General features: G+C 47.1%; 1 protein-coding gene across 20 annotated transcripts in view; it reads left to right on the top strand.

The window, feature by feature from the left end:
• LOC119439997 (calcitonin gene-related peptide type 1 receptor-like) overlaps positions 1 to 14,159 on the top strand; it is a 400,718-nt gene that overhangs the window by 347,208 nt on the left and 39,351 nt on the right. For 3 of the 20 annotated variants that reach the window (XM_049661299.1, XM_049661289.1, XM_049661294.1), the window contains exon 4: positions 5,260 to 5,370. The exons of the other annotated variants lie outside the window; for them this stretch is intronic. In XM_049661299.1, the coding sequence (XP_049517256.1) occupies positions 5,260 to 5,370 (111 nt within the window). The remainder of the gene's footprint in view (positions 1 to 5,259; positions 5,371 to 14,159) is intronic. 20 annotated transcript variants of the gene reach the window in all.

Raw genomic sequence — 14,159 nt, 5'->3', positions numbered from 1 at the left:
TCATACGGAAGCTCACGGCGACGGCGACGGCAGAAATCTGCTTTTGAGTGTCCATATAATTGCTATCGCAATAAAAACACAGCATATCCACGAAGTGAATGATGATGAGTGGGCGAAGCACCGGGGCATCATTCTGGTAATCCACAGCTACGGACGAGAGATGAAGAGAGCGCGCGTCGGGAACGAACGCCCTTGTGCAATGCAGCGCCCCTAGCTACGGACGAGAAAGAGAGCGCGCGTCGGGAACGAACGCCCTTGTGCAATGCAGCGCCCCTAGCTACGGACGAGAAAGAGAGCGCGCGTCGGGAACGAACGCCCTTGTGCACCGCAGCGCCCCTAGCTACGGACGAGAAAGAAAGAGAGCGCGCGTCGGGAACGAGAGAAAGAGAACGCGCGTCGGGAACGAACGCCCTTGTGCACCGCAGCGCACCTAGCTACGGACGAGAGAGAAAACATCTGGCGTGTTTCGTTGGTTTATTTCATCAATCAACGGCGTTTTGAACAATACGTTTAGTTTATACCGACATCTGGTACTAGCGTTAAGACTGGTTACACACTACGACGGGGACGAACGGGTGCCGCTATAAGGAGCTTCGCCCCTAAAACGCCGGATGCGTTCTTCGGAAGCCGGAAGCTGGCTTCCGAAACCGGAAGCGAAACCGGAAGCGGAAACGGAAGCGGAAGTCGGCTTCCGGTTATACTATACATATACATATATATGTATATATGGGTATACATACATATAAGGACACACAACGCCATCAATTGAGCAATTCATAAAACTAGACGTGACTACCTACTACGACGGGGACGAACGGGTGCCGCTATAAGGAGCTTCGCCCCTAAAAAATTTCCGAAAGTTGTGTCCGTAGCGCGGAATCGAACTAGGGACCCCTTGCTTCCGAAGGCGCGGCGCTAACCACTACGCCACGAAGCGCACATGGACACACGCACCACGATGACAAAAAGTTGTCGCAGTTTCACCTGAAAGGCGAAGCATCAATTGCGATAGCAAACTTGTAGAGAGCTATACGGAGTAATGATATTAGCTTTATCAGCTGTATAAACTTGGACATGCAGCAGCATCGGCAATGCGCAGAACTGTTGTCGACGCCATCGGCGTTTTGCCCGCGTTCGCTCAAAATGCGTGCGGCGTTGGTGACTGTTGCCGGAGCCTCTGATATGCCGCAGCTAAACGTCGCCTCCCTTCCCTCCCCCTCCCCCACGGCCTCTCGCGCTTCGGAAGAAGGCACGTTTGGTCTACATATATGGTGATTGTAAAGGAGAAAAGAGACGCCTACTTCTGCAGCCCTTAAGCGAGCACGGCGCAGAACGCGCGTTTGTTCTCCGCCGTGCGTTCACTCCCCGTGAAAGACGCGCCCCTCGCGCCCTTTCACTCGCACATACAGCGTTCGGCGCGCGGCGACGATTTCTTCTCCAAATGACGTCATACGGAACCTCACGGCGACGGCGACGGCGACGGCAACGCCGACGGCAGAAATCTGCTTTTGAGTTTCCATATAATTGCTATCGCAATAATAAATACCTAACATTAACGAAAGACTGCGCGTTTCTAACGCGTTTGTGCTAGCGCGTTACGGCCCGTGTAAGAAGCTGGTGTAAGACGCCGTAGCCTCTCCGCCTTACCCCCGTATTCATAAACGCTCCTCGACTTGAACTTGACTTGCCACCGCCTTAGGCAGCGCGTTCGAAACGCGTTGAAGGCGGTGGCAAGTCAAGTTCAAGTCGAGGAGCGTTTATGAATACGGGGGTTATACTCTCTCAGCAGTCATGTGATCATGTGATGGCGTCGGCAAACGCGGTGCACGTTCCGGCATGTGTAAACGGCTGCGTAAGACGCTGTGGCCTCTCCCCCTTACTAGAGAGTGCTGCACGTTTCTAATGCGTTTGTGCTAGCGTCCCCTTAAGCGGGGATGGTGCAATTATAATGAAGGGCACTGTTATAAAATAGGAATGACGTCACATATGGCGCGTGTCATTGGTGGAAGTCAATCGTTCGGTTTAGTGCGGCGAGACTGGGTGAATTACACGGAAGATTCACGGTTTACCGATGATTCCCTCCGGAGCTTCGCCCACTCATCATCATTCACCCCGTGGACATGCGGTGTTTTTTTTATCTAGCTAGGACATAGCAGAGAGCTCCTCCAGCGCATAGTCTCTTCTGCAGAAAAGTCGATTGCTTAGACATTTATATGTCTGATCGGCTCGCATGTTAGTATTTGTGCATGGTAGCTTACTCGGGATGCACAGCCCTTTTTGTTGCTTGGGTACCTTTACACGTGCAGTTTATTCGCTGACATGCTGTGATGTGCAGGTTCTTTTGTCTAATATTTTCTGGCGGTTCTCTGAGGCGAAGCCTCCCAGAACCCAATCGAGGACAAAGCCGTTTGTTGTGAAAAATACACACAAACTTTTAATGAAACCACAAACGAAAATTAACCCATAAAAACAAACCCACAAAGATAACATGAAAACATGTAGCTGGAAGGCTAATGTTATGAGGCAAGTTCGGGCAGGCTGCGGGTGTGCGTATGCACTACAGTCTCGACGCGGCGAAGCGGAGACGACGAGAGAAGCGTTGTTGGTCTCACCAAAGGTCGCTGTATCGGACCGGCTACCAGAGCGTGGCAGCTCTGGCTCAGAGGAAGAAGACAGGCAGCTCGGACCGACGGTGGTGACGTTCTGGTCGGACAGCTGATCGTGGCACTCGGGCTCGTAGCCCGTCAGCTCACGTTCTGCCCACGGACGCAGACGCTCACCGGCCTCGGGCAGCAGCAGTAGATTATCGGGCAGGGTGGCGATTCCCGGAAAGGCAGGCGGCTTGGCAGCAGGGGTTGATGGCGGCGGCGTTCTGACCGGGCAGCTGGTCGTGGAGCTCGGGCCCGTAGCCCGACTGCTCTCGTTCTGCCCACGGGCGCAGACGCTTGCCGGCCTCGGTCAGCGGTTGACGATCAGGAAGAGTAGCGACTCCCAGGAACGGGTTGGCAGGAGGCCCCGGCCGGGTGAAGTCCTGGTGGCTCGGGTCCGGAACCCGACGGCCGTCTTCAACTCCCGATCCGGTGGCCGACCTTGTCGTGGTGCCGCTTCTTGAACTCCTCCCCCTACTGCCAGCGCGGCTCCTTTTTCTGCTGCTCTGGTCGATTCGTCGATTTCTCATTGGCTGCTCGCGGCTCCGTGTTCCTCTGTGATTGGATTGGCTTTTTTTCTTTTGATTTCTTGCGCCGCGTGTTCACGCGCCGGACGGTCTTCGGCGTCGTCGTTTTCGGCGCGGCGCGGTAGAGCGGCACGCGCTCTCCTTGTCGTCTGCTTCTTGTTTGAAATGCAACGCACCTTGTCGCACACCACAAATATCACCGTCGCGCACCACACATCATGCTTGTGGCCCTATCTTACGAATCGGTTTGTAAACGCAGTTCGAAGCAGGCAGTATATTTGGCTAAAGCTTTAAGATAGGTATTTGTTTTATGTATTCTTCTTTTTTTAGACTGGCACTGTCAAAGGCTCTAGGGAACTCAGGAATATATCTTCATTTATTTCGCAAAATCCCACAGCATTATATTTGGTGCCAAGGTGCACTAGAAGCATGCAACACTTTTTTTCGGAAGGCAGTATATGGCGGTACTCATAATCTATTGCAGTTTCTATAGTTTGTCTTCTCACAGAAGACAAGCCCCGTTTTCTTGATATGCTATCTAGCGAACTTGCGAACCACCCTCAAAGCTATGGCACTTTCGCCCGAAAGGCGGAGTATTGATAGCAAATAGGAATGTTTAGCATTGCGTTTGAGCTTCTCGGACGGTGTTCTACTTATATGCGGCTGCGACATGCTGCCACGAATCAGCACGCAAGGCAACTGCCGCTGGCAGCTACTAGGCGTCTGAGAACCCAAGCGTCATGAATGCCGCCAGGGGTGTTGAGGTATCGCACCTCTAGGGAGCCTAGATGGAAGCTCTGTTTAAGGGAGGTGACAACACAAAAATTTCAACAGCTATTTGCCACCAAATTTTGCGAGCAGCCTTATTAGCCCACAATTTCGCTTGAATTCACGGCGCATTCCAAAACCTCAGTGCGCATTCTTGACTTTTTTCTTTTCGTTACGCTCTGACATGTACTCATCGTGGCAGACGATTTAATCAATTTATTTGAATTCGTTTTATAGCAATGCGGCGCAGAATACCTGCATGCGTTGCGTTTTCCTTTTATTTTAACACATAAAGATTATTTCTTTTCAATTCTATGTTGCGCAAACATGTCAAACAACGAGTTATAAGGCATGGTGGCGTGATCTTAGTAGCATTATCTCACATCAAGAATGGGAAGTGAACAAAGCACGGTTGTTGGCCTCAAAGTTGCACATAATATAAATAGTGCAATAGCTGGCGGTACAAAGGCTGTCACCACCTCAAACGATCGCTTCCATGTAGCTCCCCGCGCACTTCGCTGGTACCAGAGATGATACCAAGTATGAGACCAACCTCCCTGGGTGAGACCGACGGGAAACCGTCGGCAATAGTTAGCGCCCAGTGAAATATTAGGTATTTAAAGAGCACAGGCGCTGGGACTAGAAAAAATACATCACTTTGAGCTTTTGAGTCCTAATAATATTTTGTAAGTTTAAATTGATTGTACCGGGTGATGGGGCCAGTCAAGCTGTGAATTGCAGCTTTTTTCCCATCGCACCCAACCACGTCTATGTGTACTTTTATATACCTGCCATGCGGTTAAATAAATTCAACTCAACTCAACTCAAGATAAGAGGCATAGGCTGATAGTGAAATGTTTCGTCATTTGTTTTCTGTGTGCTGTAATGGCCAACATTCTGACGAATAAATCAGCCAATACCAGAAGCCTGGTCAGAGCAACTTTGGCGTTTCAATAATATGGCATCTGTCGGGCATATCGAATCGTCCATGTGGGCTGCCACGCCAACGGCGATGGTGAAGCTGACAGTTAAAAGTCACCATGGGTGTCCCTATAATTGCTTTCGCAATAAAATGCCTAGCTGGCTTGCGGACTTATATGTTCATTACCAGTGGCTACGCCATGTCGCAATCTGCTGAGTCTGCTTATTTTTCCCGCTCAGGGTGGTTATGTATATAGCCTGTATCGAAAAACTACCGTAAGAAATGAGATTAGGTGGAGTACAGAGGGTATTGAAAGTTGAATGCAGCCATGAAGTGGCATTTACGACTGCGACTGATTTTGGCACTTTTGCCTCTGCTTGTCACCCGAATGCAGCCGGATGCGACTGGAGGTTCGACGGCTGGCACTGCTGGCCACCGACCGCACGGGGTGTCGTGGCCCGAGCGCCCTGTCCTGTTCTCCTACCTGGAGTTGTAAATTCTTCAGGTGAGCTGTGCTCCTCAAGTCATACCACTGGCCCTTGAGGGATGACTTGGTCTTCAGGCCTTAACGTATTTAGTGTCGCTTAGACGAGTCCGAAAAATGTTTCGACCGAATGAAACGGTTTCTGATGAAGCAAAGTTTGCATCGTAGTATGAGTGAATGCAAGGATTCAGTTAACTACCCTTTAATAAAACAATACATCCGTGCCAGCTTTGCCGACTGACGGTTGATTAATCATCTCCGAGTGCTTACATTGTGAGTCTGTTAGTGTTACATAAGTTTCATTTTTAACTGAGTTAAATCTATTACAGAAAGTTGCTCCCATTGCAATCGTCATGTTGGTGCCAGATCCATCCAATGAAGCCTAAAATGGTCAAACACTTTGTCTTTTAAAATACATTTCAATCATAACCTGAGGCTGCAGCGATTTTATATCAGCCATATAAAGTTAAACAAGATGAAGGGGACCAATCGCAGAGGCTGGCAGCACTTTCCTCATCAGGTTATCTACTTTCAGCGCTCAAGGCCGGCCCCACCGAAACCTTCTCCACTTCTATGTGCTCCGCGCCTCTTGTCAGCCAAATAGACAAGAAAGAGCTGTGAAGTAAAGCAATGCTATTCGCTTTGAAAACAAACAAAAGTGACCTCCTATAAACGAGGATAGGGTTTCATTGGCCTGTTCAAACAACGCGGCGAGTCACCGCCAGATGCTTGCGACGGCGGTTGCGTAAATTTGACGTCAGGAGCTTTCAATAAAAACAGGTTGGAATAGTTTTACATTATAGAGCAACTTTACTAAGAGGTATTGCGCAAGGCAGTCATTTTATTATCATCTCTGAAGTTCGGTATTATTTTTTCCATAAAACAGTGCATGCCAAAGAACGCCTTCTACAGCGAGAATTAAAATGTGAGCACTGTCTCTGTGATGGTTCTCCCTGGTACTTCACTTTTTGTTTGTTACAACGCCCTCATGTCCGCCTTCTCTTGCAGTTCCAAATTTCGCAAACAGATGAGAGTCTAGCACTACAATTAATCCACTTACAGCAGGCGATAAAGAATGCACATAAAAGAATAAACAACACTACAGAAAACACAGCCATAGTTTTTCGGGTCAGGCCGCCTCGTTTGCACGTCTTTGATTTATGGGACGTTACACTGGAGAGGAGGGGGTTGCTTCAGTTACCTTCGCGAGAGGACAAATGAGGCGCGAACTGTTCTACGAGGAGTTAAGGGCTCGAGATGAGATGGGGTGTATTGTTTGTGCATATGATTGCCTTGCCCCTGCGTACGAGGAAATACCAAACAAAAAGGCCGGCTAGGTGTGCGTTTTCTGTTTGGTATTACGTCCCGCTGCAACTTTTCTTTCTATCATGCATAGCACTATCATAATGAAACGTAATTATCGCTGTACTAGTTCCGGTGATCGAGGCGCTAACGTAATTTATGCCGTCAGCCCCATTTAGTTTCCTTACCGAATGAGTTATTCCAGAGGGCCCGCATGAATGCTTTAGCAGAGTGGTCGGTGTCATTCGGTTTAATGAACCTCGCGCTGCCGTCCACTATCATTAATTTTACCTCTACTAGAAAGTAAAAAAAAGGCGCCAGGCTGATGAAAAGACAAAACAACGCATCATCGTCGGATGAGCTGGTAGCAGCAAGCACACGTGCTCGTTATGAACCCTAGCTTCTTGCATTTGCCGGGAAGCAAATTGCGCTGCGACGCATATAGTTTTATTTTCATACACGCAGCAACTCGGGACGACCGTATCACCATGTGAACGACCGCATGACGATCGTATTGCGAACCATCGTTATAAAGCACGTGTTCTTGCGTGCATCTACGGCAGCTATCATACCCCTTCATGTTTGTTCCTTTGATTTCGCAGTTCTGCTTCTTAGTGTAGCAAGGTGGACGTTGGGGCAAGGTAGTAGGGACGCATGGTAACGTAAGCGTGGCGCGAAAAATCAAGTTCGTAAAAATAGGCAGGACAAGCCCTTGTGTTGTCCTCCGTCCTTGTTGTTTCGTGCTACCCCAATTATACGCTTGTGGCATAAATGTGCTTCTCCGATGGGTGAATACATTTAGGCAGCTATGTATAGAATACACATAAGCGATTTTCAAAGCGCAGAGGTATGGCATTTTACTTCGGTTCGGGAATGTGTATACTTCAGGGGACTTGCATCCACTTTTTACTTGCTATTGCAAGCTATACTTGGTAGTGGCGCTAATACGTGATGCCTCTTGTCTGAAGCCGCTTTAATGTCATGCGTGCCTCCGAAATATTTAATGAGGCCAAACTTTTTGCCTCTGATAGCCTGTGATACTTAATGTTTGCAGTGTTGTCTTCTCGTCTTGGGCGTCTTATATGCATACGTCGAAAGAAGGGGAAAAAAGCAAAGCAGTGCACCGAAATATCGGTACGCGCGATCTTTACATTGCTGGATAGTTTGCCGACTGGCAAAATAGAACGCACGTTTGTCGGCAACAAGAAGGAAGCGAACGCACGTCCTTTAGGCATGCGCTCACGTAACACGAGATAAATGAGCGATACGTTTTCAAACCTGCAGTAACTAATTTACCATATAATTTTTCAATAAATGTTTTATTGATTCATTCAAAGCTGCATTCGATGAGCGGCACTAGCGCCACAGAAGACTAGCATCACGCAGAACAATGGCTTCGTGGCGACCAATGATTCAACAGGAAATTTCAGTGTGACTAAGCTACCGTTTTATGATATACTTGGAAACGGCAAAAAACTGGGTCGTCGCATCGAATCGATTTAATCCTCACGCGGCTGACCTACCATCTCAAGGAAAGTAAACAAGGACAATACTTTGACCGTAGTCAGACTGAATTCTGACCAGGCCTTTGTACTCAGAGAAGTCTCTTTGTCTCTGCCATTGTACAGGGAAGCAGCGGTGTAGGCACAAGTTAGCAGGCATCCTCGTCGCCACCGAACTATGAAAGGTATTCGACAGTGGCACACACAAAACTGTAATCCTGGTGCTCGAATAAGTGCGCCCTGAATACGTGGACATTGTTAAATCCTTCCTGGAGAGTCGAACGTTAGAGATCCGCAGTGGCAACGGATGTCCGAGGACATTCACGGACAACGTAGGCGTTCCTGAAGGCGCAATTTATTCTCCTACGCTGTTTATTCTAGTTATGCGAGGGCTGGCTGAGCGTCTACGACAGGTTCACGGTATCCGATTCACCATATATGCAGACGATGTGACATTTCGGACGGAATCTGGCGGCCTTTTCAAGACAATAGAAAAAGCAAGTAAGCCACTGCAGAATGCGCTCGACACATTGACAGATTATCTGAAAGAAACAGGCATGCATCGATCACAGGAGAAAAAAAAAAGTCCATCCTCCCCGGTGGCACGGCGCAAGAAGAGGAATAAGTCAAGCTGAACCTTACTGGCCAGAAACGTCAAAGAGCTCTGGAATGCCACAGCAAGATACTCGGCATTCCAATTCACGAGGACGGCGATTAAGAAAGTCTTGAGCCTTAGGTATTGCGAGCAGAAGTGGCATATGCACGGCAAAGCGTCAACAATAGCGAAGCGTCCGTCGTTTATTTTGTTGCCAGCAACGTAGTGGTTGCCGCGGTTTACGATTTGCCGGCGCTGCCAGGTGACAAGTTGTGTGCATTATGTTTCTCAGTTGCATTTTTTGCATTTTTATTGGCCGACGTCAGTTCTGCGGGTCTTTCACGGCGGGACCGTCGTACAAAACGTGTGGAAGAAGCCGTACAAGGGAGGGACGACGACAAAAACCGCAGTTGATGTATCGTGCGCCTCTCCCCCACAGCGTACTAGTGGCAATTCTTGTAATATTTATTTATTAGGTTTAGGCGTAGCACAAGCTCCTGGGCATGTACAGGCTTGTAGCCTTTTGCTGTCATGATGAATATCTTCATTTATTATTTATATATATTTCATTTACTTTTAATATATTCTTCATTTATTTTTAATATAAGGCAAATCAAAGAAGGCGACAAAGCCTACCAAGCTATACTATAAAGATTACCATAACAAAAAATATTAAGCGGCATTTTCCTGAACGGGCACTGTGCAAGATATGTGTAACATCGTATGGCGGTCAGCGTGGTGCGGAATGTCGCATGCGTAGAAATAATTTGTGGCGGAGGTTATGCTAATGTAGTAGCGTTATTTACTTATATATGCGTGAGATGTACGAGCAGAGAGACGCACATATTTCCATTGCCGAAGTTACCAGGTGTTTTATTGCGATAGCAATTATACGGACACTTCAACCGGATTTCTGCCGTCGTCATCGCCGTCGTCGTCGCCGTCGCCGTGAGGTTCCCTATAGATAAAATCTTCGCCGCGCGCCGTATGCCCGAGCAACGGAGAGCGAACGCACTTAAAAAAGGATTTTACCTGTCGTGCTCGCTCGCCCGCACAGATACACGGCTCTGAGCTTTATGCTTAACGATAGACCGCACGTACCTAAGCGTTTTGAAAAATTACTTGACAGCTTGTTCAGTTAGTAATAGTCGGGCCACATTTCATACACATACTGCCCAGATCGGCAGGCAGCACTACGGTGTGTCCCTTCGCAGCGCTGCCCAAATCTCAAAATTTCACACGCCTATCGATTCTCTTCATAAATTATATATTTACTACAATTCATATTGCTACCAAAGCTCACCTAATGACATGCTGTGTTGCTATCGCATTCATTGAAAACTTAGATCAATGTTTTAAAAAGGTTACCTGACGCACCTTATTTCACCATTAATTCTACGTTTAATTCGGCTTAATTGTAGAATTAGATCCGGGCTAAGTTTACCGGTCAGTCCGCAGGCTTAGAATACCGATTCGTTTGCTTAGAACACCGATTGTGCTGTTTTGCGTACATATGAACGCAAGAAAGTACTGGACATCGTAATACAGCTGTCTTATGGATCGCGTATTAAGAATGGTATCTCACGAAAGCACACGGCTTCCCGGTGTAGGAATATTGTCTTCATTATACGGAGCATTCGGTGCATTGATTACACAGTATTCGCTCACTTTTGCTAATGCGGCGCGCAATACCTTTCAAGAACAATAAAAGAGGTACAGACACGGTGGGTAAAAGGAGCCCCATCCCAGTAATAAAATACGCCAGCGTAGTAAAAGATAAGGTTGGAGAGGCAATTTATCCCGAATCAGGCAGACGGTTAGTATCTAAAGGCGGTAGCGATGCACAGACCATCACATGGACTGAAAAAACGAGTCGCTCGTCTAATGTCCTTTTTCTGGCTGTAAGTTTGTTCATGGCTATCTCACACTTACTGATGTTTTGCCGAGCAGTTTTGCGCGATAATCATGCAGCAGTAAGCATCAGATGTCTACAGATATTTCACAGCATCATCGCACGCATTTTTGTCCACTCTACAGCGATAATGGTTGTTGCTTCAGTACTCGTCCATATTAAGATGTACGCGCAATGTAAAATACTACATTATCGGAAGCAACCTGCTCCGCTACATGCTCATTCGCTGGCGGCTGTATCAGGAATGTACATATCGCGGTAGAAAGATTAACGAATGAAAGGCTGTGTTTTTTGCAGTCAAAGTGAATGCCATCGCAACAAATCCCTCTTTAGATGCATCAGTTTTGCGTCGTCTATATCTACCACTCTCCTCTTACCTTGTAGAAGCACCAATAGACAGAGAGAGAGAGAAAGGGGAAAGGCAGGGAGGTTAACCTGATGGAAAGATCCGGTTTGCTACCCTACGCTGGGGAGAGAGGGGAGGGGTAGGTAAAGTAACAGCAAAGTAGAGATAAAGAAAGAAAGGAGCACAGACAGTGACAGTCGGTCACTGTCACCGCATACCGTCACTGCACAGCACTGCGGCACATTGCCGTCACTGCCGCATACAGGACAGTAGCACTTGCAGCACTATATACACTTGGTCAGGCTACAGCCGCTTGTCCAAGTCTGTTGTCCTTTAAAAACTGCAACAGTGCCTTCGTCGCCCTCTGCTGCGATGGCTTGTGATGTCGGCATTCTAAAATAAGTTCCTCTGTTAGAGGTGTTTCGTCTAAGCGCGCTGTCGCGATTGCAAGTGATCGTGTCTGTAAATTGCCGTGAGGACAGTAACAGATAAGGTGTTGAAGAATCTTCTCGCTACCACAGTCATCACACGAGGCACCAATGTGCCTCTGTACCCGGCCCGGGCAACCACGCTTCACCCCATTGGATGTAGAATAGGCGGTGTCTATAACATGGCGTCTATGACGTGTTTCCGGCTCCCACAGTCGCTTCCAGAACATGCAGCTACGAAAACCATAGTATTCGATATATGTTTTTGTTACCAAGAGAGAAACGTTGTTGCAGCGTGTATTCGAAGACCACCAATATCGGGAAGAACGCCAACCACTCCGATAAAAGGCGAGATCGCCCCTAAGAACGCTGTGAGGATGGTACGTCCGCCAATACGGTTTATTGGAGAAGGCCATTTAGTGTGCACTTGAAATTCCTAGAGTGGCAGGATGACGCGTCGGCTGAAGGCGGGTACTGGGCGTTTTCTAATCATGAGCGCGCGGAACAATTCCGGTTTTAGCCTCTGCTGCCACCAGTAATGGAGTGTCGTTATACAATGTCAATCCTAAAGCAGCAAAAATGGAGGGCGTTATTGTGCCAGTGGCTGACAGAGGGCGCTTTCGCTGGCGTCTGCTAGTTGCTTGCTGAGAGCAACGAGAGAGGATTGGTCCTGCATGAGACAAGTATTACTTACGCCGCTCTCGAGCTGCTGCTGTTTCGATAGTGCTGAAACCACTCTGTTTATGGTATTCAAGCCTAAGAAAACGTACACACGCATCGAAGACACGACACCGCATAACAGTGTCGCCTTTTGGCGACGCCTTCTATCGTGCCCTTCCCGATATTATTATTGTTATTTTTATTAATATTATTATTATTATTATTATTAGTAGTAGTAGTAGTAGTAGTAGTAGTAGTAGTAGTAGTAGTAGTAGTAGTAGTAGCATTTGATTTCAAAACATACACTTGACAGGAAAGGGAAAGCGAGGAGCAAGCTGGCCACTGCCAACGGATGCGGCACCACGCCTGCCTACTCTTTAGAAAGGAGGAGATAGAAACACAGTACAGGTCGCGCACAGCAGGGCCGGTCACAGCAGGTCACTGCAGGTCACGCTACTGAAAAACTTTAAATTGAAGAACCAGACTCTAAGTTCCAAACGTGAACATAAGTATAGCAGACGAGGTGCATGAAAGCACTGTTTTCATCTGATGCGGTAATGCTTTCGCCCAAAAGGGTGAACGGAAGGATAATGCTAGCGATAATTTACACAGGGATTCTTTTTAGCACGATAGCGGTGAGTGAATACGCCATGTCGATGCATGTGCATGAAACGGTAGATGATTGCGCGGTTTTTCTTTTCTTCTGTTTTCTCGTGAAAGAAGAAAGCACTCACCACCTTCGTACTCTGTAATCCATTGTGACAGTCGTTATCGACGGACGATTTGTCAATCAGATCATTTTCAGTAGACTTAGAAGTGTCTCTGTTGTTTTTACGGTCTATGTTGCAACTATCGTTGCTTCTGATTATGCTAGGGACTGATAATCCCTGGGCATGAGTAAGCAGTGATAAGAGTCAATGTTATATATATTCGGTATATATGAAGGTCTGCCCACTTGGTTATACACTATATATATTGTTAAATTAGCTTATCCGTTATGTAACTAGTCATTTGGATAAAGAAAAGCGCAAGAAGTAAATGAATGTATGTACCAGAAGGATCTTGATGTTGTGTGATTCAACAAAACTGACGTCGGTTTGGATATATCGTTATGCTTTTCGTGTTTTGAACTGAATTTGGAGTGCAGAACCTTTTAAAGTTTTGTACTTCTCGTACTGTTTACATGGTGAAGGAGGCGTTCTAGGTTTGTGATGCATGCGCGGTCCACCCTGATTAAGCGTACGTAAGAGCACTGACTATAGTCGTCTATTTTTGTTAATCAAATGCGCATTACCAGTTGCGAAAATTTCGGCAGGGAGGGCGGCAGGGTAACGACATTAGCATTTAACAATACAACACTCAATGAATCCTATTTCGCTCACACTCATAGCTGCTCATGCCGCGTTTATATCAAGCGTAACGATGCATTTATTCTACTATGCTAATTAGCCAGTCTTCTACAGTACCCATTCATCTAGGACAGGCAGTCCTAGACAGGCGTTCAAACACACTACGCAAAAGCGAACTTGCCTTTCACCCTTCTGCATTGTACGCGGAGATTGCGGTAGTGCGCACGGCTACATTTTACGTTTACAGCGCCACCGTTCTTGGGTAATTAATTATTCTGTGCAGGCAGTAGTACAGATCAGACAAAAGTCGCTGAACTGCCAAAACTAATCAACAATAAGCAAGTAAGGGATATTCGAAATTATAACGTGGGAAAGATTGAGGAAGCACTAAGAAATGGTCGCAGCAGGAAATCAGCAGGAAACTTGGCACATGCAAAGCAAGATATATGCACTTAAAGTCAAAGAGAGTAATGTCATGAGCAATTTTGATGATATAGTAAAAGCAGCAGAAAAATTTTATACTGACCTGTACAGTACCCAGAAAGCCATGATACCTTCATTCGAACAAGTAATCAACAGGATACAGAGGCTCCTTCTGTAACTAGCGATGAAGTTAGGAGGGCCTTGCAAGACCTGGCCCGGGGAAAAGTGTTAGAAGAAGATGGAATAACAGCCGATTTAATCAAAGATGGAGGAGATATGCTTGAAAAGCTTGC

This window comes from Dermacentor silvarum, chromosome 2 (assembly GCF_013339745.2).
Source record: "Dermacentor silvarum isolate Dsil-2018 chromosome 2, BIME_Dsil_1.4, whole genome shotgun sequence".
Taxonomy (NCBI): domain Eukaryota; kingdom Metazoa; phylum Arthropoda; class Arachnida; order Ixodida; family Ixodidae; genus Dermacentor; species Dermacentor silvarum.
The sequence above is the reverse complement of the archived record's forward strand: the minus strand, read 5'-3'. Positions and strand labels throughout refer to the sequence as shown.